Below are 26,046 nucleotides of genomic sequence, written 5' to 3'. Positions count from 1 at the left end.
CCAAAGTGGCAGGGATGAGCAGAGTCCATAATACTCCCTTCTTCTGTCTTTTTAGAAGTGAAACTGGCCAGTATGCCACCTACTGCCAGCGGGCAGTGGAGCGGACCCTGCAGACTGGGGAGCGGGAAGCCAGGCCGTCACGCATGGAAGTGGTGTCCATCCTGCTGCGTAACCCCTTCCACCACTCCTTGCCCTTCAGCATCCCCGTGCACTTTACCAACGGGACTTATCAGGTGAGGAGCTGGGCGTGCTCCTTGCCCCGAGTCTTCTCACGTCGTCATCCAGAGAATACCTCTGGGCCAGGTGGATGCTAAAGCTCCTTAGGCTTGGCAGATTCTTCACTGGCGCCCCAGAAGTAGATCTTATGAACTCATTGCATGAACAGGGAAGCTGAGATGCTGACTAAGAAAGTGGCATAAGAAAGGGCCTCCAAAAGATTGTTGGTAAAGGAGGGACCCAGGTATGCCCGGTAAAATTTACAGTGGATGGGCTCACATCCCTCATGCACTGGCCCTTTGCCTATGAACACAGAAACCAACTTGCTTTGGCCTCTTGTATTTGTCTTTGCTCCTTTCCACCTGCTGTACCCAGTCCCCTCCACCAGCCCTAGTGAGCTCCTCTTGGGAAGTTCACTCAGGGGTGGAACCCTTCTCCCGTCTCAGGTGGTTGGTTTTGACGGCTCCTCCACGGTTGATGAGTTCCTCCAGCGGCTGAACCAGGAGATAGGCATGAGAAAGCCATCCCACTCTGGCTTTGCCCTCTTCACGGACGATCCCTCTGGCAGGGACCTGGAGCACTGCCTACAGGGAAGGGTCAAGGTGACAGCCTCCCACTGAGCCGGCTGAGCCCCTCCCTGCTCAGGGATATTGGTGGTGGGGAAAGAGCCCATTTGATGGGTGCCTGACTGTTTGGTAGCTCATTTGGTGCTGAGCCCAAGGTGCTGCCCTAGTCAGCATTTCTGTGCCATCCTAAAATGTACCTGGGGAGGGAGAAAAAAGCTGTTGTGTGCCCTTGTCTCTGGAGACAAGATCACTACACTCCTACTTCCCTCGAGTGGCTGTGCAGCGTCCAGAAGAAAAGCCTCTTCTTGGCTTGGTGTAGGGACAGCGAGGCCCCACAAAGCCACTGCCTACATGCGCCTACTCAGAGGCTCCCAGCTGTATGCCTGGACCCCCCGGATGTCATGTGGTACCCAGCACCTCACTTTTACGCTTTCTGCCAGGGTCTATGCCATGCTTATAGGTTGAACCACACTTTTAAAGAGGCAGGTCCTTATGGTGCCCCTATAAGTAAAGGCCGTTGAATGGAATTTAAGGTCAATCTTGTATTGTGGTCTGGGCTTACTGCCCTAGGGGATAAGTGTTTGTGAGAATGTGCTCTAGCACTTTGATGCATATTTGGCTCCAGTGTGTGCTTGTCTTTAACAGGACAAAGGCTTCTATGGTCTTTTAACATTGCCTGGAAAAACTATGCCACATACCTTCTTTGCCAATGTCTGGGTGTCTGTGAGGCTTTGTGACATGGTAGGCCTCTGGGCATATTTGTTGAAAAGGAGAATAGCAGTCAGTGGAATGGAAATAGAGCTGGTGATCAAAGGCCATGGGGCTGCCTAGCCTCTGGGGAGGCCCCTCAGCTGGTGAGGCCAGCAGGGCAGATTTCTTGCTTTATTGCTCACCCTGTCCAGGGTTCCCTCTGTTTGTGAGGGAGCCGCTGCCACCTTGGGTCCAGGAAGCATGAAGCTCCACAGGTCAGCCTCCTGGTGGGAGGACCTTTCCTTTGTTTTCTTTGCTCTTCTGCTCTGAGTCCAGCCCCGGCTGGACCTTGATCCCTTCTCTCCTTATCAGGAAATTTTCTGACTTTCTTCTTTTGCCTTTTCAAGATCTGCGATGCCATCTCCAAGTGGGAACAAGCCATGAAGGAGCTGCACCCCGGAAAGTCTGAGGGTGGGACACGCGTCGTGAAGCTGATGTACAAGAACAGGTCCTCAGCACTGCACGAGGGTGGGGCCAAACACGAGGGCTGCCACTGGGTGCCAGCCCATCACCTCCTTGACTAGACAGCCTATCCAGACAGGGGAGGGGCCCACAGATATAACGCTGCCTGGCAGTCACTAGCTGGGGTGCAGGCTGGCTCTGCTGCTGATACTCTGTGAAACCCTGGGCAGCTCAGGCCTTCTGTCAGCCTTCCCTGTACTGCTTGTGTGTGTGTGTATATGCACGCGCACACACACACACACATTTGCCAAGAAAACAGACCAGACCAGCCTGGGCAACATGGCAAAACCCCGCCTCTATAAAAAATACAAAAATTAGCTGGGCATGGTGGCATGCACCTGTAGTCCCAGCTACTCAGGGGGACTGAGGTGGGAGGATCACTTAAGCCCGGGAGGTCGAGGCTGCAGTGAGCTGAGATCGCGCCACTGCACTCCAGCCTGGGCGACAGAGTGAGACCCTGCCTCAAAAAAAAGGAAAGAAAAGAAAATAGACCAACCTCATGGGATGGCTAAGTGTGTTACTTTATGAGAGTGAAATTTTGTATAAGCTCCAGCTAGTTAAAGCTAAAGAGTATGTACCTCCTATACCAATTCCAGGAAATACAGAAGTAGACATCCCGACTTTCTATCAATTTGGTTAAGAAAATCCCATCCCTCCATCTCAGTATGTCTCCAGGCAAATAGTTTCCAATAGTCTCTTGGACTCCTACCTCATCCAGTCCCTTAATCTGTAACTCCAGGTACCAGATTTCCCTTACTAAATCCAGTAAGTTTAATGGTGTCTTCAGAATGAACCATGTCCTCCTGTATCAGCATGACCTTCATCTGCTCTGTGCCATACTTGGTTATATGTTTCTGGAGGCAATACAAAATAGGCTCATAAATAGTGGGAAAAGAGTAGTTTCTCCTTTTGGAAATAAAGGTAACAGACCCAGAGAAAGCCTCATCCCTGTCTGGGATCCCTGCTGAGTCCTGGCTTCTTATTCTCTGCTCCGCAGGCTGTACTTTCGCAGTCAAGTCAAAGGGGAGACGGACCGAGAACGGCTGCTCCTTGCCTCTCAAACTAGTAGAGAGATAGTGGCAGGGAGGTTTCCTGTCAACAAGGAATTGGCTCTTGAGATGGCTGCCCTGATGGCCCAGGTAAGGTTTTGTTCAGGAAGCAGGAGGGTGGGGTTGCCAGCTTAGAATGAATGCACCATGCAGCCCAAAACACAGGAAAGATTCTGCAGATCCTGTGGTGCTCAGGAGAAGGCAGCTTTGCCATCTCTGGGATGGACAACAGCTGACTCCTACAGAGCAGAGCTCCGCACTCACCGCAGATACAGGATGCGTGCAGATGGCTGGACTTGGAATCCAGAGACTGGGTTTGAGTCCTTCCAACTGTGAGGTCTTAGCCAAGTCACTTCACTTCTCTATGCTTTAGTTTCCTTCTCAGTATACCAAAACCAAAAATATTTGGCCAGGTGCAGTGGCTCATGCCTGTAATCCCAGCACTTTGGGAGGCTGAGGTGGGCAGATCACCTGAGGTCAGGAGTCCAAGACCAGCCTGAGCAGTGAAACCCTGTCTCTACTGAAAAAAATAAAATAAAATACAATAAAAATTAAAATTAGCTGGGTGTGATGGTGGACGCTTGTAATCCCAGCTACTCAGCAGGCTGAGGCCAGAGAATCACTTGTACCCAGGAGGTGGAGGTTGCAGTGAGCCAAGATCGTGCCATTGCACTACAGCCTATGCAACAAGAGCAAAACTCGGTCTCAAAACAAAACAAAACAAAACAACAACAACAAAAACACCTCTGCCAGCCTCCACAGGGTTGTACTAAGTATGATACCTGGATAATGTGTATCATGTAATAGATGTGGTAAACTTCATAAACCATCAGACCTTCTAAGTAGAATTAGGAAGAGGAACACACATTCAGACTTGGACTGTCCTTCCTGTTATATTTAGAAGGCCATCTTGTCAAAGGTATCTGGGATACCTTCATGGCTCCCATAAGAGCCATGATAAAATTGTTGGTCTTGTCTGTAATTAGTATTCCAAAGGTTCAGGTGGTGTTGCATCTCAGTAGCAATGTTCAGCTAGCAGGTAAAGGGGCATATAAGAGAGTCTGACACCTACTATATACCCACAAAAATTAAAAGTTAAAAATATTGTAAATATAGAATAAGAATCTGGATTTACATGCTGGAAAGGAAGAGGAAACAGTAACAGTTGATGTTTATAATTAAAAAGATAAGAATACTCTCTAGGAGGCCCTGAAATAAGCATATATGCATCCTCCATTGTAGTTTTTATTCGCACCTAATAGATGAGGAAATTGAAGCTCAGAGAGTTTAAGTAACTTGATCAGGGACACAAAGCTGGGATTTATGCCAGGTATCCAACTCCAAAGGCCACATTTGGAACACTCTGCTGTACTCTAGGATCTGTAGCATCTTCAATTCTATAGCCCATATTTTTGGACTGGAAGCCAGAATTTCCACACTGTTTTCCCTTGTGTGCTACCAATTAACTGTGTCTTTGGAAAAGGCACTTTACCTCAGCTGCAAAATCAAAGTTGGTCAGTGATCTCTAATATTCTAGGGCCCTAAGTTTGTTTCTCTAGTGTCTGTAAAACTTGAGATGAAGTGTTTTTCTAAAGTATTTTTCACATCCACTAGCACCCCACCAAGAGGGTAATAAAGTAATGGTTTATTTCACCTCTCAACAGCCCCCACCTGGCCCATCCACCATCAGATTTTGACTGGTCTCTTCATGTGCTTCTATCACAGGTAGAATATGGGGACTTGGAGAAGCCTGCCCTGCCAGGCCCTGGAGGCACATCCCCTGCCAAGGCTCAGCATCTTCTCCAGCAGGTCCTAGACAGGTTCTACCCCAGGCGCTACAGACATGGGGCTCCCCCCGAACAGCTGAGGTAGGTAGGCTTGCAGCCCCTGTGGGGAGGCCTCAGGGCTGGAATGAAGACATGTTGGCACTTCACTGGCACTATTTCTCTCCATCTGCCCACACCAGGCACCTGGCAGATATGTTGACCACAAAGTGGGCAACATTGCAAGGCTGCTCCCCTCCTGAGTGCATCCGCATCTACCTGACCGTGGCCAGGAAATGGCCTTTCTTTGGTGCTAAGCTTTTTGCTGCTCAGGTAAGTGCCCGTGGAAGGAGCTGCCCACACCCTTAGGTGTGTCCCCATCTGCTCATGTTTGAGCCATACCAGTTTGCAGCCCCCGCCTCCATACCAGTAACCACCAGGGGTCACTATCCCTCCACCATTTCTGGCCTACTGGATTTCCAGTCCAGAGCAGAATTGTGATTGCTTATCTTCATCTGTCCTTTGTTGACTGCCCCAAAAGAAAAGATGTGATCAACTAATTCACACACACAGATTGAGACTTGATATAATAGCCCTCTCAAGAGTGCTTTCATTTGTTTTAAAGTTTGAAAGAACAATGTATAACCTAAAGAAATACATCTCCACTGGTTTGACATGGCATACAGGGGTATCAAATTACTTAGGCAGCCATTAATTTCACCTCTGTATGAAGGCCAGGTGGCCAACAGTAATTTCAGAAGGAACTTTTCCTCACTGGGTGTCTGTTGTGCATAAACATTGTAGATAATTACAGCTCAAAGCTGGGCAGTGATCCTGTTTACTGAAGCCACAGATCGGAAAATGGCCATCCATTCATTCAACAAATAGTTGAGCTCCTACTATGTCCAGTGCTGGTTGTTTGAGGTTATAAGAGGTGAGAAAATCAGACACGGTCCTTGCCTTCCTGGAGTTTCCCATCTAGTGCAGGAGATGTACATTCATCAAATAATCGTATTCATTTTTTTCTCTATATATTTAATATATATTTATAAGCCATCGCAAGTGCTATGAAGGAGATGTACAGAGGTGTTATAAAGGCATGAAACGGGGACCCACTTGGTCTGGGAGCTTGGGAAAAGCTTCTGAAAAAGGCGACATGTCCGATGTCTATCTGCCTCCCTTTGGATTAAGAGAGAGGTTTTCTGGATTACCATACCATACTCCTGGCAGTGAAAATCAGTCATTACAGGAATGTCCACTAAATAGTCACTTCCTTACTGATAGGGCCTAAAGCCACAGGACTGCATTCTTGCTTTCCTATTTCTTTTACAGCACCTAGGAGATTGGCTGAAGTCAGAAGCACTTCAGCTTGGAGACTATAGGTGGAATGCCGTGTTTCCAAGACTAGGAGAAAACCACCTGTTCCCCATTCCCCTAATAGAGTGGCCAGGGCTGGCCTCTATTCTGTAGCACAGAGCTTTCCATCCAGTGTGCTGTGGCAGCATGGGTGCTAGGGACACCAAAAGAATGATCGCCTCTGCCGTTGAGATGGTTAGTAGGTGACCAGAGCCCCAAGGCCAAGGGTCTCCTGTCACAAGCAGCCTTGTCTATTTTCTGCATACGCTGTACAAATACCGTCTGTTTTCCAAGATGAGGTGGCTGGAAATTACTGCTTAGCAGATCCCTGGATGTGCCTTCTTTCTCAGAAAGTTCTTATAGTTCAAAATCTGTAACTATGGATCTATCTGATGGGTTGTTTCTGTTTCCCCAGCCTGCCCAGCTGTCTTCCAAGGAGAATGCTCTGGTGTGGATTGCTGTGAATGAGGATGGTGTCAGCATCCTGGACCACAACACTATGGTATGAAAGGATGCAGGCTGCTCCTTGACCCCTCTTCTTCCTCAACATGGTCTTTCTTCTCCTCTGTGGACTCAAAAGCCTGAACCAAGTGACCATGGCTGCTCTACCCCCACTCCTGCCCAGGCACCACTGTCATCTAGTCTAGACAGTGCTTGTAGACATTCAAGATGGAGATCTCCAAATTATGACCACTTGGGAGTTCTCCTTTCCTGTGCCTAGAAGAGACAGGGGATGCTGGTTCCTAGCTCAGGGGACAGGTGGAAAGTTTCCCCAGAATTGACTGGTTCCTTTCCACAGCAAGTGCACGTCACTTACCCCTACTCTTCAGTGACAACCTTTGGTGGCTGCAGGGATGACTTCATGCTTGTGATTAGATCTATCCCAGACAAGACCTCTGGAAAAAGCCACATTGAGAAGTTGATCTTCCAGATGGCTGCTCCCAAGGTAGGTCTGACAGCTGCTAAAACGTTCTACTCTGGCCAGATGTGGTGGGCTTGGAGCTTACAAAGGAAACTGGGGTTATGCTAGTGCTCTACAAGGGCCCTGCCCAGATAAAATTGTTGGTCTTGTCTGTAATTAGTATTCCGAAGGTTCAGGTGGTATAGCATCTCAGTAGCAATGTTCAGCTAGTAGGTAAAGGGGCATATTCGGAGGGAACTAACTCTGGCCTAGCTACTATTATGCTCTTCACTTATTCTTTTTTATTCTCTCAAGCCCCAGCATCACGCAGTCCTCAGTTGGGTGTTTATGTGCTCTTCTCTTCCTTGCAGCAGGCCTCGAGGCAGGGCAGATTCCTCTTTAAGGTGCTCTCATGTTACCCCTAGGTTCTGCTGACCCAACACTAGCTGAAAAGTGGGACAGTCCCACAGTGCTCCCTCTTCCTTGTTGTGGGGAAGACGGCAAAAAGACCTCTTTTGCTTTAATGACTTTGCTCCTACTCGATACAGGAAGTGTTGACCAGCGAAAATAACAATTACAAAGGCTCAGGAACCTAAGTTCTGATTTATTGTTCCTGACTCCCCTGTGATTACCTGGAAACCCTGTTGTTCTCCACTTTTTAATCCTAAAGTTAGAGTTTGCCAAACCTACTCCTCCTTTAATACCACCCCTGCCAAAGGGGAGGATCTCCAGATCCCTTTCTTAAGAAGGCCTCTTCCCTGGTTGTAGAGCTAACCAGAGCAGAACACTGGGCCTCCTTTTCTCAGAAAGGCACTGTGCATCTCGGAGGATCGCCAGACCAACAGGGGCCCACACCACTGGGCCTCTGAACCGCACAGTAATGGTTCCCTTTGGATATTTTCTCCCAGGTGGGTATTTTAAGAGATTAAATAAATAGAGGCCCCAGAACTCAGTATAAGAGCTAATAAGTGAGAAAAACAGGATTCAAGCCAAGGCTAGTTCAATTCCTTCACATCTCTGACCTCCTCTTAGATTGCAGAAGCTACCTTCATCATGGCCAGCTATATGAACCACTGCTCTACAACTGTGAACCCACCCACCAACCTACCCGGAGCCTGCCAGCTGTGGGAACTGGATGGACAACAGTTCTTTTCTTCTGTTTCCTGTGCTACCAAGGGGCCAACGTTGCTGTGAATATTTCTCCTACCCGATTCCCCACTACCACTAGTGCCTCTGGATTTAGAGATATATATCCTAGGGTATGATACTACTGTGATGGGTCTAACAGCCCCCCACCACTGTTGTTCTGTGAAATGTGTATTTTAGTGTCTGTGAAGCCTTTATTCTCTAGGTGCCTTACAAGGTTTCAGGGCTCAACTTTTAAAAATCTAGACCCAGTGTTAAAACCACTTATTCCTTTTTTCGTAAGAAGAATGACTCTGGATGCTACCCGATTCTAGACATAGGGATGATACACTGTTACTGAGGGCATCAGTGCTGTAAGTTAAGGCTTTCTGCACTGATACTCTCAAGGAAGCTAATTTTCTTTTTGGTGGGGTGGGGGACACAGTCTCACTACGTTGCCCAGGCTGGAGTGCAAAGGCGTGATTTCGGCTCACTGCAACCTCTGCCTCCTGGGTTCAAGCAATTGTCCTGCCTCAGCCTCCTGAGTAGCTGGGATTACAGGTGTGTGCCACCATGCCCGGCTAATTTTTGTATTTTTAGTAGAGACGGGGTTTTACCATGTTGGCCAGGCTGGTCTCAAACTCCTGACCTCAGCTGATCCACCCACCTTGGCCTCTCAAAGTGCTGGGATTACAGACATGAGCCAACGTGCCCAGCCTGGAAGCTAATTTTTTAATATTGTATATGATCTTATTTATACTTGAAGTTTTCTGAACGTCGCTAAACAGGATAGGACTAAAATTTCCAATTCTCCTACACTGTCAGAAGCCTAGAACTCACTAAACTGGGCTGCCTTGCCCAAATGGGAAAGGTGCTGGCAGAGCTGGAGAAAAAAGAATAGACTCACTTTTCCCCATTATTGGTATGTAGGCATTGGTACAGCCCCTTCTGTGGCAGTCTTTGCAGGATAACATGCTATCCCTGCTAAGATTCAAGCTGTTTCCCTCACACTGGACTGTAGGCCAAACCCAGTACCACGCAATGTGCAAGCAAGGGCAGGGGGTAGGTCCGATCTGACCCCTCCCTGTCTCATTTTAATGACTGGACAGGGCTCGGTGAAGGCTGTGTTCACTATAGTGGGCCATCATCTGTTTCCTTGTTCTTGTAAAAGACCAAGCAAATGCACTCTGCTTTTTGCTGCTATAAGACTAACAAAAATGAGTCAGAAACACAGAAGACTATTTCAGGCATGTGGGCCTGGATATACTCCTTAAGACTTCTGGCAAACTTCTGCTGGGAATTAGTTTGAGGGTGAGGATACGTATGTGACACTTGCCCTAGCCTACAAGTAGCAGGTAAAAGAAAGTTTCTTTCCTCCTTTGCTTTACTGATAATACCATAATCCCCCTCAATTCAGACCTTCTGACTGAGTGCAGAGGAGACTAGACAGTCTCCTCTAGACAGGGTGTAGACACACCCTCCCTTAACAAAAACAAAATGAAAGAGTTCATACACTGATTTTCCAACATCTAAGAAACTGAGTTTTATTTCCTAGCTCTAAGGCAGCCTTACTATCTGTCAATAAAGTGCTGAAAACTGTATATTTAGCAGTAGCACCCAAAACCAAGCCCTTAATCCCAACAATGTGTGTATATTGTGCACAGCAAAAACTGCGAGGCTGGAACTAGTTTATCTGAACACCTCAGCTGCTGTAAGCTTCTCCTCTCTCACCCTGTAAACTGACAAGCATGAGGAAAAAAGGAGCACATCCAAGTCTCTGCCTCTTTTACATGTACTTGACTGTGCAAGGCAAGTAGTTTTACAGCCATTTCTGTTCACACTTTTCACCCCAGGATTTGGGGATCTAGCTGAGACATTTCTACCTCGAACAAGTCACATGTACCACAGGTTCCTGAATAATTCCTGCAGGGCTGGTGACAGACATAACAGCTCTGGTTTTATAATATCTTGGGTGTCTCTAAGGCCAATAAGAATAACATTATCTACCCAGAGAGTTTAAAAGAAAAGTAGGAGTCCGAAGGAAGGGTAAACAAGAATGGAGCTGTGTTCACACTGAATTTGGGGTCAATCTATTTCCCCCACCCTCTCTCCTCCCCAACCCTTCAGGAATCCTCCTTTAGTTTATTAATTTTATACAGAAGAAACTGCCTTAGAAACAAAGGATTCGATAATTTGCTTATTTATTCTTTGTTAACATGAGAGTCCCGTGTCTGAAAACCAAAGTCAAATTTCTGTGTGGCCTTTTGTCTCATCCCTCTTGGCAAAAGTAGCTTTTGAACTGATTTAAAAAAATTGCTGAGTAACAGAAAAGTATTAATGTGCTTGATACCATGACTGAAATACCATGATCTTGTTTGTCAATAAAAAGCAGCTATCTGTGAACCAGGTAACTGTGTGTTTTGGAAGATCTGTTTATTAAGAGTAAATAAGCCCTGTACAGAACACAGGCGCTAGGTTAACAGACTCACCTTTTGTAGGACATTACTTCCTGCTAACCAGTACGTGGAGGGCTTGTTTTTTTTTGTAACTTTACACGAGGGGTAATATTGGAAAATACACCTTTCTCAAGACATCTGACGTCAGTTTCCCATGGTTTTGCTTCACAAACATCAACAAAGTAAACCTGAACATGGTTAGCAATTTCACAAAGTGTTCCTTGCTGACATTACTTTTGACATACTGTGTCAAAATTCTTAAGGTCTCCCCTCCTTTGGTAAAGTAGGCAAAACCTTACAAGGAAAACACTACAGTACACGGAAATACACTGAGTTAGATTTTCAGTCACCTGCTCTATGGCTCTGAGATGTACTACACCAATAATGGTTCCTAGGACTGTGTCCACCTGATGGTTTAGAGTACAGAAAACCAGCCCCTATGGTTTAAGAGTCATCTCCCATGGAAGACAATGCTGGCCTTCTGAACGCTGGGGCTCATGGGCTTGTTGATGTGGCTTTCTGGTGTGCCAGGATCTCCTGGCAGCTCCTGTATACTTCAATCAAGCAGTCCAGCCGGGGCTTAGCACTCTGAATTCCAAAGGGGAGAAATGCAGAGTCAAAGTGAACATAAGGGAGTACAGTGGAGATGCATCAACTTGCAACTTTTTTTTGAGACAGAGTTTTGCTCTGTTGCCCAGGCTGGAGTGCAGTGGTACAATCTCGGCTCACTGCAACTTCTGCCTCCCAGGTTCAAGCAGTTCTCCTGCTTCAGCCTCCCGAGTAGCTGGGATTACAGGTGCTCGCCACCACACCCAGTGGCACAATCTCGGCTCACTGCAACCTCTGCATCCTGGGTTCAAATGATTCTTGTGTCTCAGCCTCCCGAGTAGCTGGGACTACAGGCACGAACCACCATGCCCAGCTAATTTTTGTATTTTTAGTAGAGACAGGGTTTCACCATGTTGGCCAGGCTGCTCTTAAACTCCTGGCCTTAAGTGATCCGCCCACCTTGGCCTCCCAAAGTGCTGGGATTATAGGCTTGAGCCATGGTACTGGGCCCACATGCAACTTCAATCTCTCACCCACATCAAGGGGTATAAATGGCACAGCAGTGAGCTCAGGGAGTTAAGTTTAGGCCTCAGCACACCTTGCTGGGAAGAGTCCCAGCTAGGCTCACAGCCCACCTTGTGAATTGTGTGAAGTGGGAGATCAAATGATAGCTTTTTCATCTGTCTAAGTTTCATGAACTCCATCTCTAAGAGTAAGCAAAGAGGAAAAACAAAATGGACCCTTGAGAAATGTCACACGTTATAAAATAGCCCTCAAAGACAAGAAGGGCAGTTTAATATGTAAATATTGAAAAATGTTTTGTACAATGAAATGTAATAACCAAAATTAAAAGAAAAACCACAGAATGGGAAAAATATATGTGAAAGTATATTTAATAAAAGTATACTACCTAAAATATATAAAGATTGTTAAAAATATATAAAAACAGGTACAAATACATAATATTCAGATTCTTCTTGACTAATAGAGAAGATAGGTAGTTTAAAATAAGAGGAAATACTGATAGGTAATACAAGGAAATATGAAAAGCCTATCATTTAAAGAGATACAAATTTACCTATTTAAAATGCCTTTACCTACATATTAAGCTAAAAAAGCTAAATCCACTATTAGCCAGGATGGTAGAAAAAGAAGTACAAAAGCCCCAAAGTATGGTAATGTTGTCCAATCTCTGGAGCCCCATCTTAAACACTAGAAGTCTATAAAACTATTCATAAGCTTTAATAAAATAATTTTTAATTATAATGCAAAATAATATTTTAGCTTAGCTATCTTAAATCCTTTGTGAAAAAGGTCAGTGAGGCAGGGTTAACTATATACATAAATACGTGCATAAATACCTACCTCTAAAATAATTTACTTCGTAATTTATTATGTTTGTATAATTTATTATGTTTGTATAATTTTTGTTTTGTTTTTTGAGATGGATCTCTGTCACCCAGGCTGAGTACAGTGGCATGATCACAGCTCACTGCAGCCTTGACCTCCTGGGCTCAAGCAATCCTCCCACCTCAGCTTCCTGAGTAGCTGGGACCACAGATGTGTGCCACCACGCTCAGCTAATTTTGGCATTTTTTGTAGAGATGGGGGTTTTACCATGTTGCCCAGGCTGGTCTCGAACTCCTGAGCTCAAGCAATCTGCCTGCCTCAGCCTCCCAAAGTGTTGGGATTACAGGCGTGAGCCACTGCACCAGCTGATAAGTGGTTTTTTTTTTTGTAAGAGCAAAACAAAAAACTCCAGGCAGGATTTTAAAAGGTGGCAAGAGTGGCTAAATAAACTGACATTTCAATATATTATACAATATAGTTATTTAAAATAATAAATATAATGGCCTTTGTAGGACACATACATATTATTTACAAAGCAAGACACACAATAGCATACAATGTGAGATCAATGACCTCTATCTAAAAAACTGTACATTAGTAGACTGACAGAGTCAAAGTAGATGAATAGTGATTTGTAGGCAGAGGTTGCTATATATTTGATTGTGCTCTTTAAAATGTGCATGAGGCCAGGTGTGCTGGCTCATGCTTGTAATCCCTACACTTTGGGAGGCTGAGGCAGGAGAATTGCTTGAACTCAGGAGTTCAAGATCAGCCTAGGCAATATGGCAAGACCTCATCTCTACTAAAAAGAAAAAAAAAAGTTAGCCAGGTGTGGTGGTGCACACCTGTAGTCCCAAGTACTCAGGAGACTGAGGCAGGAGGATTTCTTGAGCCTAGGAGGTGGGGGCTGCAATGAGTGATGATCACACCACTGCACGCCAGCCTAGGTGACAAAGTGAGACTCTGTCTCATAAAATAAAATAAAATAAAATAAAATAAAATAAAATAATAAAATATGCAGGAATAATATTTTTAAGGACTATATTTGCCTCAGAGAGGAACTTCTCAAATAACTGAAATCCTAATTATCACTCAAAACAGCTGTCAGGTGTCTTCCAATACTCTGAAAAAAGGAATTTACATTCCTACTGAAAAGGTTGAGGATTAATTGGACAACGGTAAAAGTGTTCTATGCTCACCTGGAAGACAGGTACTACTTGGGATATCCTATGTGGTTCCACTGGATCCTTCAATAAGATGCAGAGGTAGTAAATCACCTTCTGCTGTAAGAAAATAAATCAAATAGCAAAGTCTAAGTGAAACTCATTTTGCATTCCTTTTTTCTTTTTCTTTTTCTTTTTTTGAGACAGAGTCTCACTCTGTTGCCCAAGCTGGAGTACAGTGGTGCAATCTTGGCTCACTGCAACCTCCACCTCCCGGGTTCAAGAAATTCTCCTGCCTCAGCCTCCCAAGTAGCTGGGATTACAGGTGCTTGCCACCATGCCTGGCTAATTTTTTGTATTTTCAGTAGAGATGGGGTTTCACCATGTTGGCCAGGCTGGTCTGGAACTCCCGACCTCAGGTGATCCGCCCGCCTTGGCCTCCCAAAGTGCTGGGATTACAGGCGTGAGCCACTGCGCCTGGCCACATTCTTTTTTTCTAAGGTAAGGCTCAACGCTTTTTCACAAATGGTTAAGTAGTAGAACACTTGATAGCTTTTGAAGTGGGAGAAAAGTATATTCTTGTTCTTTAAATGAAAAAAGACAGGGCCAGGCATAGTGGCTCAAACCTGTAAACTGAACACTTGGGGAGGCCACAGCAGGAGGAGGGCTTGAGCCCAGGAATTCAAGACCAGCTTAGGCAACATAGTGAGACTCCATCTCTACAAAAAATAGAAAAAACGAGCTAAGCATGGTGGTGCGTGCCTGTAGTCCTAGCTACTCAGGAGGCTGAGGTGGGAGGATGGCTTGAGCGTGGGAAGTTGGGGCTGCAGTGAGCTGTGATTAAGCCACTACACTCCAGCCTGGGTAACAGACAGGGTCTCACAAAAAAAGAAAAAAGAAAGAAAGAGAAGGAAAAAATGCTAGTGATAATTTTGGAGTTGGTCTTGAAGATAAAGTTGAAATACTAATTCTCTATCCATGAAAACCTGCTGCATCTCTTTAAAAATAAGGAGATTTACCTTTTACATATAAGTCTCACTTTTATGGTTTATAGACATGCCAGCCAAAAAGAAAACTCTAGTACTATAAGTACTAGAGCAGAGGATCTTCATGTTTAATTCTGTGACATCAAGTACTTTAGGTATTAAGGCTCAGTATAGATCTGGGAACACCCCATGGGCTGGCTACCTCCTCCAGAGAGGACTGTAATACTACCTTTCAAATACTTACCATGTAGATAGCCTCATTGATGACAATATCCTTGACCTTGCCCATTTCTATGAAGGTAGTGCTTTCTTTGCCTGAAGCATAAGATGAAGTCATCTGAATGCCAAGGGAATCAATGATTAACAGAGTCTCCTGATCAATCTTCACAAAATGGAGATAACCAAGCAGACCTAAGAGGGTGATGAAGATGGCAGCAGAGAGGATCATGCTGTTCTGAAGAGAGAGCCAGACACAGGCAGTAAGATTACCAAGTGGTACCAGTCAACTCCAGGCAAAGAGGAAAAAAGCCTTTCTTCTCTTGTCAGATGAGGGGAACATGCATGGAGGAAAAGGAAATTGCTTTTATTTGGGTTCTGAGGTGCTATAAAAGTATACAGTGAAACAGATCCAGACAACAAATGGATAGGTCTGGGGAAAACCTCCATCAGCAAAATGTCCACCATCATCACAGCAATCTCAGAAACTATTTTTCCAAAATTCCAAATTAAGGGCCCAAATCAACTGAATGCAGTAGCTTGCACCTGTAATTCCAGCTACTAGGGAGACTGAGGCAGGAGGATCACTTGAGCCCAGGAATTTGAGGGTGCAGTGAGCTATGATCATACAACTGCACTCTAGCTTGGGTACCAGAATATGACACTGTATCTTTAAAAAAAGAAAGGACCCAGCCAGGCGTAGTGGCTCAAGCCTGTAATCCTAGCACTTCTGGAGGCCAAGGCAGGCGGATCACAAGATCAAGAGATTGAGACCATCCTGGCCAACATGGTGAAACCCCGTCTCTACTAAAAATACAAAAATTAGCTGGGCGTGTGGCATGCACCTCTAGTCCCAGCTACTCTGGAGGCTGAGGCAGGAGGATTACTTGAACCAGGGAGGTGGAGGTTGCAGTGAGCCGAGATCGCACCATTGCACTCCAGCCTGGGTGACAGAGACGTCTCCAAAAAAAAAAAAAAAAGGACCCCAAATCTTTTCCTTTCCTCAGCAGAATACAGGAGGGAGCTATGTCCTGATAAACCCATGCAAATGCATTTAATATTGAGTTCTAGCACTCAAATGAAAAACTAAAATTAAAAAGTGTACTTAATACCTCTATCAAGCATCAGAGCTTAGCCTAGCCTACCTTAAACGTGATCAGAACACTTACATTAGCCTACAGTTGGGCAAATCATGTAACACAAAACCTGATTTTATAGTAACGTGTGGAAAATCTCACGTAATTTATTCAATGCTATACTTTAAAGTGAAAAACAATGTTTGTATGGGTACTTACAGTATCGTGTGTATTGTTTCTGCATCATCCTAAAGTCAAAAAATCCTAAGTCAAACCATCATAAGTTGGGAACCATCTGTGTATATAGTGCAAAACCATAGACTGAACAATTATAAAGTGCTTAGTACAGTGTAGCAGATACTACAGCTTGCCTAATAAACGGCCACCCACCAACCCCAGTTGAACTGTGAGTGAATCATGATTGGTTCCCACCCCTTCTGCCAATGGCTGGTTTAAAAATGGGCATGTGACACAACTCTGGCCAATGAGATGTGAGGGGAGATCTGCTGGAGGGGCTTCCGGAAAACATGAATTCATCTTTAAAAATCTACAGAAGAGACGTTCCCTTCATCATGAGGTTTAGATACCTGGAACTACTATGGCCTCTGCCAGACCCAGTGGAGAGCTAGTAGAGGACAACTAGAGGACGCTAAGGGTGGAAATGCAGTTTCTGCACTTGGAGGACCAGGTGGAGGACAAGTAGGGCACACTAAGGGTGTCAGCAGTAAGATGACAAGAGCCGGAATCAAATGAGTTTCTATGTGAACTCTGGAGCCCTCCTACCTTATGACTTCTTGTTAACAGAAAAGGTCCTGATCTCTTAAGGCTATTTTAGTTGTTCTGTGTTATTTACAGTTGACTAAGTGATGTGTTAAGGACTCAAAAAATGGTATATATTATTTATTCCCTTGATTCTAAGACAAATGTACAATCTTTAACATTTCTGAAGTTAAAATGTGTTGTCCTATTGGTGTGTGTTTCTTTCATGTGGCATTGTTTTATCTTTTTTCCCAGAAGCTTGCATTCATTCATTCATTCATTCATTCATTCATTCATTCATTCGAGACAGAGTTTCGCTCATGTTTCCCTGACTGGAGTGCAGTGGTGTGATCTTGGCTCATCGCAACCTCTACCTCTTGGGTTCAAGCGATTCTCCAGCCTCAGCCTCCCTAGTAACTGGGATTACAGGCACCCGCCACAACGCCCAGCTAATTTTTTTTTGTATTTTTAGTAGAGACGGGGTTTCACTATGTTGGCCCGGCTGGTCTCGAACTCCTGACCTCAGGTGATCCACCCGCCTCAACCTCCCAAAGTGCTGGGATTATAGGCGTGAGCCATTGCACCTGGCAAAGCTATGACTTAGAAGGCTGGCACAGGGAAAAAAATATTGATGACCTAGAATCAAAGAAATTTTGTAATTTTGGACTGCAATCCTTGAGGGCAGGGAGTATCTTATTATTCTTTGCACTGACAAGACACTCTCCTTTATCTACCTCTAGTCAGGTTCCTCTAAGCTCTCTAGGCCCGGACCTTGACATCTCTGTTGGGCCTGCACTACCCACCCAGTTGTAGCAAGAATCTTGCTGAATCAGTTTAGAAAGAACTCCCACCCTTGGTATTTGATCAGCCTGGCCTGCCTTCAGCAAGAATCCTGTCAAGTCAGTTTAGCCAGAATCCCACCTTGCCCCTGATGTTTCCTTTGGGTAATTTTCTATCCACTGACTCCCACCCTGCTCCTTGGCTATAAATCTCCAGTTTTCCATGCTGTATTAGGAACTGAGGAAATTTGGAATTCTATACTGAAGTCTCTTTTCCCCTACTGTAGTAGTTCCTGAATAAAACCTGGTTTTTTACCACTTCAACCACTCACTAGCTCTGGTTTTCTTTGATGGTCTCTTTCTACTTCTTTATATTTAATCCATAGTGTTAGATCAGGGATCTGCAAATTATTTGGGCCTGTGGTCTGGTTTTGTCTGGCCCATCTCAAGCAAAGAATGATTTTTAAGTTTTCACAGGGTTGTAGAAAGAAAGAAAAGAATATTGTGAGACAGACCCCACAGAACCTGCTATATTTACTATCTAGTCTTTTAATGAAAATGTTTGGGCCAGGCATTGTGGCTCACGCCTATAATCCCAACACTTTGGGAGGCCAACGCTGGGGGAATCGCTTGAGGCCAGGAGTTCAAGACCACCCTGGGCAACCTAGTGAGACCCTGTCTCTACAAAAAATACAAAAATTAGCCAGGTGTGGTGGCACATGTCTGTAGTCCTAGCTACTCAGGAGGCTGAGATAAGAGGATCGCTTGAGTACAGGAAACTGAGGCTGCAGTGAGGGGTATTCGTACCACTACACTCCAGCTTGAGCAACAGAGTGAGAAACTGTCTCAAAAAAAGGAAAGAAAGAAAAAGTTTGCTTATCTCTGTGCTAGATAATTATCTGTTGATTGATGAATGGAGGATTCAGTACTGGGTCTCTGATGATCCAGAAAGATCTAATTTTGAGTTAATTAATTGCACTGAATAAGCATTATGAAGAATGGAGAGGAATACAATTCAGCCCTGACCCGTATAGATTTATTAAAGGCAAGATTAATACACAGAAAATATTCTGGAGGACACTCTGATACTGACTATAAGTGCCAAAGGAAAAGTTTAAAAAAAAAAAAAAAAGAAAAAAGAAAAAGACATTAAAGCACACAAGAATATATCCCATCACATCCAAGGAACTAGGATTTAATTGGTGCAGGGGAGGTGGTGGTTAGTGACCAATATAATTAGTTGAAAGGGAAGGGGGAAGAACATTCCAGGTTGGAATAAACAAGGGAACAACCTGGAACTTTAATAGAACTGTGAACTTAAAAACAAGAAGGAATGTAGGGATGAAGAACAGTAAATCCTTAAGGATTTGATCATGTCAGCTTTCCAATAAGAGCAATCCATGCCCTACTATCTGCATTTTTTTCAACTTCATTTTACTGTGTAGAATTGAAACAATTCAATATTCATTTGGGTTGGGGTTAAGCTGTTTGAATGAATTCCTTCAATCAGATTTCTTCTCATTCCAGATATTCATTACTCTCATAAGCAGTTCTGAATAGGAAAGGTAAGAAATTTTGGCACACAGAGCCCTTAGAAAGTATTGCAGTAGAGTTTAAAGGAAGATGTGGTCACTGAGTCCTGGGGTACTTGATAGGGGTAAGCAGAGTACACCAGGATGAGAGAGATAAGTACAGAAGGGACCTGGCACAAAAACAGATTTTTGTTTTTAAATTTTGCCTAAGATCAACTATACAATGGTATAAAGGAAAAGAAAGGGTCTCAGAGTCAGAAAGCCCTGGGTTGGAAGCCCAGATCTGCCATTTACTGCTTTGAGACTTTGGATAACTCACCCCTCTTTGTGAGCTTTGGTTTTCTTCGTTCTAGGGCTAAAGTAAGGAATTCAGTAAAGCATCTGGCACTCAGTGGGCATTTAATAAATATCTATTTCCTCCTCCTCACATGACCACACACATAGGCTACAAGAACTCAGGCTAGGCTGGGCGCGGTGGCTCACGCCTGTAATCCCAGCACTTTGGGAGGCCGAGGTGGGAGGATCACAAGGTCAGGAGATCGAGACCATCCTGGCTAACACAGTGAAACCCTGGCTAACACAGTGAAACCCCGTCTCTACTAAAAATACAAAAAAAATTAGCCGGGTATGGTGGCCGGTGCCTGTAGTCCCAGCTATTCAGGAGACTGAGGCAGGAGAATGGCGTGAACCCAGGAGGTGGAGCTTGCAGTGAGCCGAAATCGCGCCACTGCACTCCAGCCTGGGCAACAAAGCGAGACTCTGTCTAAAAAAAAAAAAAAAAAAAAAGAACTCAGGCTAGTACTAAAATTCAACTATACTGTAAATTAAATTTTAGGGGGGCTATCAACTTAATCATTTTAACGGACTTATGAATAAACTTTTTTCTTTTTTTTTTTTTTTTTTTTTGAGACAGAGTCTCCCTCTGTTGCCCAGGTGGAGTGCAGTGGCGTGATCTCAGCTCACTGCTACCTCCGCCTACCAGATTCAAGCAATTCTCCCGCCTCAGCCTCCCGAGTAGCTGGCACTACAAGCGTGAGCCACCACGCCCAGCTAATTTTTGTATTTTTCGTAAAGACGTGGTTTCACCATGTTGGCCAGGCTGGTATCGAACTCCTGACCTCAAGTGATCCGCCCGCCTCAGCATCCCAAAGTGCTGGGATTACAGGCGTGAGGTACAGCCCTTCGCCTGAACAAACATACAGTTTAGATACAGTTAGATACAGTTTCCTACAATTAGGGCAGTCTTAATTCTGCATATTTCTATGCTAAATTACCATGCTCTGAAACATGCTTTGACAGCAAAAAAGCTAATGGATGCAGTAATGGAAACAATATCCAAGTTACAGAAATAAATAGCCCTGCTGTACTTAGCTCTGATAAGATCACTTCTGGGATAATACATTCAATTCAGGCACTACATATGAAACTAGAACTCATCCTGAAAAGGGCAACTGGGATAATTCTTTTTATTTGAGAGCTGTCACAAAGTTACTGCATTTAACCCTCACGATATCATGAAGCTGGTATGGCAGGCATGAATTCTATATTAGAGATGTAGAAAATTGAGGCTCAAAGAAAACAGGAATGAATCTGGAAATTGAGCACAGATATCACACACGTCCAAAATTTCATAATCCTTTAGAAAGTACTTGAAATTGGGGAAGGGTTTGGGAGGACGGAGGGTTAAAAAACTGCCTTGAAAAACAGAGATTAGGAAGAACTCTAACACTATCTATACACACGGATAAACACACACACACTTGTGGAGGCAAAGACAGTTTGTGGAAGTCTACATAAAGTATTGTTAGCACAGCAGAAGTGATGGACAAGGAAGACTCACTTAAGAGTTCCCTGAACTCCTGGAATTAAATTACTGCGCGCCTATACTACATAGAACACATGGAAGTTAAAGTTTTATACCGTCGTGCAAGAACTAGATGTGTGCTGAGTGAACCCACCGAGCAGAGCACAGCCACGGAGAGGGAAGGTACTGTCCAGGAGCACACACTTCACTAAACGTCATTTAAAGAGCTGTCCAGCAGCGGAATGTCGTCCCCAGAACCCGTGAGTTCCCGCCCTTCTGTTCTATCATTGTAGGAGGGGCCGACCAGAGGTCCGGGCTCGACCAAAGATCCCAAAGACCCTCCCAAAGCCGAACCCCCTCCTTCGACCGCGGGGAGGGGCCGACTTGCCCTTACCTCGCAGAGGGTGAAGAGTCCGTAGGCCGCCAGCCACACCGTGCAGGTGACAGCGGTGAGCGAACGCAGCGAGAGCCGAGGGCAGCTGAGGCAGAATTCCCGGCAGGACGGGGAGTAGTAGCGGCGCTGCAGGGCCAGGCGGCCGCCGCAGATATCCGAAAAGCTCCGCTCATCCTCCATGATGCCCCGACTCGGCCGCCAGCACCGCACCGCGCGGCGCTCCACAGCGATCGCCCGCCCTAGGCGTCTCGCCCGCTCCAGACCCGCTTCCGGCAGCCGCGTCACCATGCCCCGCCCTAAGCCTGCGCAGCCTCAGTTGCGCGCCGAGAACCCTGTGTGGGGCTGATGACTGTGCGTTCGTCCGGGCCGGCCTTGACCCGGCTTCTGTGATTGTCTTCGAACAAAGCCCGTCGGGGGCAATAGTTCAGCGGACGGATTAAAACCGTTTTTAGACCGGGCGCGTTGGCTCCCGCCTGTAGTCCAGCACTTTGAGAGGCCAAGGTGGGAGGATCGCTTGAGCCTGGGAGGTCGAGGTTGCAGTGAGCCGAGATCATGCCACTGCTCTCTAATCTGTGCGGCAGAGCAAGACCCTGTCTAAAAACAAGCAAATCCACAGTTTGTTTTTTGTTTTTGTTTTGAGATGGAATGGCGCGAACTCGGCTCACTGCAACCTCCGTCCCCCGGGTTCAAGCGATTATCCTGCCTCAGCCTTCTGAGTAGCTGGGATTACAGGCGTGCGCCACCATGCCCGGCTAATTTTTGGGTTTTTAGTAGAGACGGGGTTTCACCATATTGGCCAGGTTGGTCTCGAAGTCCTGACCCCAGGTGATCCGCCCGCCTCGGCCTCCCAAAGTACTGAGATTACAGGCGTGAGCCACCGCACCCAGCCCAAACCCACAGTTTTAATCACGCTTTTGCTTGGCAAGGTGATTTCTCTAAGCCGGAAAGACGCAAGAAGAGTCCACGGGTATTCATTCCACTTTTTTCCTGTGCCGGGTAGTTTGAGGTGCTGAGGATGCAGCAGTGAACGATGTTGATGACAGTCTCTGCCCTCAAGTAGCTTCCTTTCTAGTAGGAGACAATGTGGAAATAACTTGAGAATATTGTTGGCAATACTGTGCTGACTGGCAGGGATTGACTGAGGACTTTACATAGGGCAGTCATGGGAAGTCTCTAAGAGGACACTGGAGTTACAAAGGGTGAGGAACCAGACAGGACTGAAGGAGCTCTGGAGGAGGAATTTGCCAGAAAGGAAGACCAGGAAAGACAAACCCCTCGAAATTGGAACAAACTTGGCTTAATGAAATAATCAAAAGGCCAGAAAGGTTGATATGTGAGGAAAACAGTTGGAAATGGGGGAGGTAGGTAGGGGTCAGATCCAAGAGGGTCTTGTACGGAGTTTGGATTTCACTGCCTGAGAGTTCTGTCTCCCAAATGACTGCTTGGACCGTGGTAGACAGGCAAGACCTGGCTGGGGATTAAGTAGGAGCGGGAGATGCAGATGGAATTGATAATAAAATTACTGAACTCATGCGTAATAGTGGTGTATGGGTTCCATTTTTACTTCTGATGTGACCCAGGATTGGCTGTGTGGACTGTCAAAACACTGGTGATGGGCTGCGTGTAGTGGCTCATGACTGTAATCTCACACTTTGGGAGGCTGAGGAGGGCAGATCACTTGGGTCAGGAGTTCAAGATCAGCCTAGCCAACATGGTGAAACCCCATCTCTACTAAAAATACAAAAAAAAATTAGCTGGGCATGGTGGAGCGTCCCTCCCCTAACACATGGAGGTTACAGTTTGACATGAGATTTGGGTAGGCACACAGAGCCAAACCACATCACCCCTTTTACTATTGCATATATCATGTGTTTTATAATTTAAAAAGTAATATTTGCTTATTGTGGAAAATTTGAAAAATACAGAAAAGAAAAAAATGTAAACCACCCATATTTCCATCACTCAGATATAAGTACTGTTAATGTTTTGGGGAAGCCTGTAGTCCTGGAGTTCTTAACTTGGGCTCCATGGATAGAATCAGTGTGTCATTTTTAGTTTCATTAACTTCTAATTAAAATTTAACATTTCTTTTGATTATTAATATAGGCAACAAACTAGTATTAGAGCTTGTGATTTTTGTCACTGACAGAAATCACAGATATTTTCTTTTCACAATAATTGTTTCAAAATATCATTTCTAGTCATTGCTACTTCAGAATTGCAGTAATTATTAAACGCATCACTAGCTATTATTATTTAATGTGTCAATAAAGAGAAACATCACTGTAACACGTTTTTAAAATATTTTGATAACCATATTTTAATATAGTTGATTTTCTTAGAAGTCCTATGTAGTTATACATTTTAAAGTATTATTATAATAAGGGGTCCATTCGTTTCACCAGACTTCCAGAGGGTCTACAATACGAAAGGTACCTGTACAGGCTAAGAAGTTTCTTTTCTTTTTCTTTCTTCCTGGTTTTTTTTCTTTTTCTTTTTCTTTTTTTTTTTTTTTTTTTTTTTTTTTTTTTTGAGACAAGGTCTTGCTCTGTCACCCAAAGTTGAGTGCTGCAGTGGTACAGTCACGGCTCACTACAGTCTCAACTTCCTAGGCTCAAGAGATCCTCCCACCTCAGCCCCCCAAGTATCTAGGGCTATAGGCACACTTTACCACATCAGGCTAATTTTTGCATGTTTTGTAGAGATGGCATCTCACTATGTTTCCCAGGCTATTTTCAAACTCCTGGGCTCAGTTGATCCTTCGGCCTCAGCCTCCCAAAGAGTTGGAATTACAGGCATGAGTCACCATGCCCAGCAGGCCAAGAAGTTTTACAATTATAGAGTCATAGAAAGAAAAAGGCCAAATGTACTTAATTTTAAAAAAATATTCAATTATTAGGAATAAATACTGTGGTAATACAAGATCTCTAAAATTCTTTTTCTTTTTAGAGAGAGGGTCTTGCTCTGTTACTCAGGCTGGAGTGTAGTGGTATAATCATAACTCATTGTAACCTTGAATGCCTGGGTTCAAGCATTCCTCTTGCCTTGGCCTCCTAAAACGCTGGGATTGCAAGCGTGAACCACTGTGCCCAGTCACTAAAATCCTTATTACTACTTTGTGGGTTTTTTTGTTTGTTTGTTTGAGAAGGAGTTTTGCTCTTGTTGCCCAGGCTGGAGTGCAATAGCACAATCTCAGCTCACCACAACCTCTGCATCTCAGGTTCAAGCGATTCTCCTGCTAAGCTCAGCCTCCCAAGCAACTGGGATTATAGGCATGCGCCACCATGCCCGGCTAATTTTCTGTTTTTAGTAGGGACGGGGTTTCTCCATGTTGGTCAGGCTGGTCTCAAACTCCTGACCTCAGGTGATCTGCCCACCTTGACCTCTCAAAGTGCTGGGATTACAGGCACAAGGGTTTTAGCTTTCTTACTGGGATGGATAGGCAAAGGTATGTCTGTTCCACCTTTCAGAAGTGGAAGTCTCCTCATCTGTCCATTTAAGGAAATTTTTTAAATTGAGGTATATCCTCCAAGCAGTAAAACACAGTCTGTGACTTACTTTTCCATACTCTAATGGTGTCTTTTGATGAACAGAGGTTTTAATTTTCATAAAGTCCAATTTATCAGTCTTGTCTTTTATGGCTAGTGTACAATATTTTGTCTGGTTTAGGAAGCTTTGCCTGTCTTGTGGGCATGGTGGCTCATGCCTGTAATCCCAGCACTTTGAGAGGCTGAGCAAGGAAGATTGTTTGAGCTCAGGAGTTCCATACCATGCTGGGCAACATAGCGAGACTCTGACTCTACCAAAAAAAAAAAAAAAAAGCTGCGCATGGTGGCCCAGCTACTAGGTACTAGGGAGGCTCAGGCAGAAGGGTTGCTTGAGCCTAGGGGGTCGAGGCTGCAGTAAGCTATGATCAAGCCACTGCATTCCAGCCTGGGTGACAGAGTAAGACCCTGTGTCAAAGAAAAAACAAAAACAAAAAAAAACTTTGCCGATCTTTCTTTCCCTAGAAGCGTAATTATATTACCTTTCATATTTAAGCCAATGATCCATTTTGAACTAATTTTTGTTTGTAGAGGTTAAGGGTAATTGTTCTTCCCAGCATCATGTGTTGAAAAGACTACCCTTTCCCCCCAGTTGTGATGGTGCCTTTGTTGTAAATAGGCAGCCACATATTTGTCGATCTATTTCCACACCGTCTATTATGTTCTGTTGTTCTATTTTGTCTTCCCTTATGCTAATAGCAACCTGTCTCAATTACTGTAGCTCTACAGCAGGTCTTGATTTCTCATTCTGTTAAGTCTTTCCATTTTGTACCTTTTCTTCAAAATTGTATTGGCTATTATAGGGCTTCTGTATTTTCACCAAAAATTTTGCTTGGATTGTACTGAATCTATTAGTCAATTTAAGGGAGAATTGACATCTTAACTATGCCACATGTTCCAATCCATGAACCTGGCATCTCTCCATTTATTGAAGTCTTCTCTAATTTCTTTTAGCAATGCTTAACAATTATTTGCACATCTTTCATTAGACTTCATTTGTAGGTATTTGATGTTTTCTGATATTCTTATAAATGATGTACGTTAAAAATTTTATTACCTCTCCGTTTTTATTTATTTATTTTTAGAGACAGCATCTCACTCTGTCACCCAGGCTAGAGTCCATTGGCACAAATATCAGCTCACTATAACTTCAAATTCCTGGGCTCAAGGTATTCTCCCACCTTGGCCTCCCAAAGTGCTGGGCTTACAGACATGAGCCATTGTGCCCAGCCTTGCCACTCTCTTTTTA

At 44.6% G+C, this 26,046-nt stretch overlaps 3 protein-coding genes across 5 annotated transcripts in view; 2 read left to right on the top strand and 1 right to left on the bottom strand.

Annotated features, from left to right (window-relative positions):
• PLEKHH1 (pleckstrin homology, MyTH4 and FERM domain containing H1) overlaps positions 1–10,599 on the top strand; it is a 56,218-nt gene extending 45,619 nt beyond the window's left edge. Inside the window, exons 21-29 of the mRNA XM_050797008.1 lie at positions 56–233; positions 663–818; positions 1,880–1,980; positions 2,992–3,133; positions 4,769–4,911; positions 5,010–5,139; positions 6,578–6,664; positions 6,962–7,108; positions 8,096–10,599. Coding sequence (XP_050652965.1) covers positions 56–233; positions 663–818; positions 1,880–1,980; positions 2,992–3,133; positions 4,769–4,911; positions 5,010–5,139; positions 6,578–6,664; positions 6,962–7,108; positions 8,096–8,257 — 1,246 coding nt within the window. The 3' untranslated portion in view covers positions 8,258–10,599. The remainder of the gene's footprint in view (positions 1–55; positions 234–662; positions 819–1,879; positions 1,981–2,991; positions 3,134–4,768; positions 4,912–5,009; positions 5,140–6,577; positions 6,665–6,961; positions 7,109–8,095) is intronic.
• Positions 1–26,046, top strand: part of RDH12 (retinol dehydrogenase 12) — a 340,678-nt gene that overhangs the window by 179,509 nt on the left and 135,123 nt on the right. The gene's annotated exons all lie outside the window — the stretch shown is intronic.
• Positions 10,380–21,535, bottom strand: PIGH (phosphatidylinositol glycan anchor biosynthesis class H). Of its 3 annotated transcripts, none has more exons than XM_050797083.1 (4): positions 21,253–21,535; positions 14,937–15,146; positions 13,743–13,823; positions 10,380–11,232 (listed from the first exon to the last, which is right to left on the bottom strand). In XM_050797083.1, the coding sequence occupies exons 1-4, from the start codon at positions 21,430–21,432 to the stop codon at positions 11,140–11,142; spliced, it is 564 nt and encodes a 187-aa protein (XP_050653040.1). In that variant the 5' UTR covers positions 21,433–21,535; the 3' UTR covers positions 10,380–11,139. The 3 variants fall into 3 exon arrangements, with proteins under 3 accessions (XP_050653040.1, XP_050653039.1, XP_050653041.1); XM_050797082.1 differs by having other exon boundaries at positions 13,743–13,826; positions 21,253–21,528; XM_050797084.1 differs by having other exon boundaries at positions 13,743–13,826; positions 14,937–15,141; positions 21,253–21,516.

The sequence above is a fragment of the Macaca thibetana genome, chromosome 7, assembly GCF_024542745.1.
Source record: "Macaca thibetana thibetana isolate TM-01 chromosome 7, ASM2454274v1, whole genome shotgun sequence".
NCBI classification, from domain to species: domain Eukaryota; kingdom Metazoa; phylum Chordata; class Mammalia; order Primates; family Cercopithecidae; genus Macaca; species Macaca thibetana.
The sequence above is the reverse complement of the archived record's forward strand: the minus strand, read 5'-3'. Positions and strand labels throughout refer to the sequence as shown.

Coding starts and splice junctions, on each gene's coding strand:
- PIGH (XM_050797082.1), bottom strand. CDS start 21,432: ATGGAGGATGAGCGGAGCTTTTCGGATATCTGCGGCGGCCGCCTGGCC. Junction 13,827..14,936: donor TCAATGAGGCTATCTACATG/GTAAGTATTTGA, acceptor ATTTTCTTACAG/CAGAAGGTGATTTACTACCT. Junction 11,233..13,742: donor AAGTAGTACCTGTCTTCCAG/GTGAGCATAGAA, acceptor TTTGGAATTCAG/AGTGCTAAGCCCCGGCTGGA.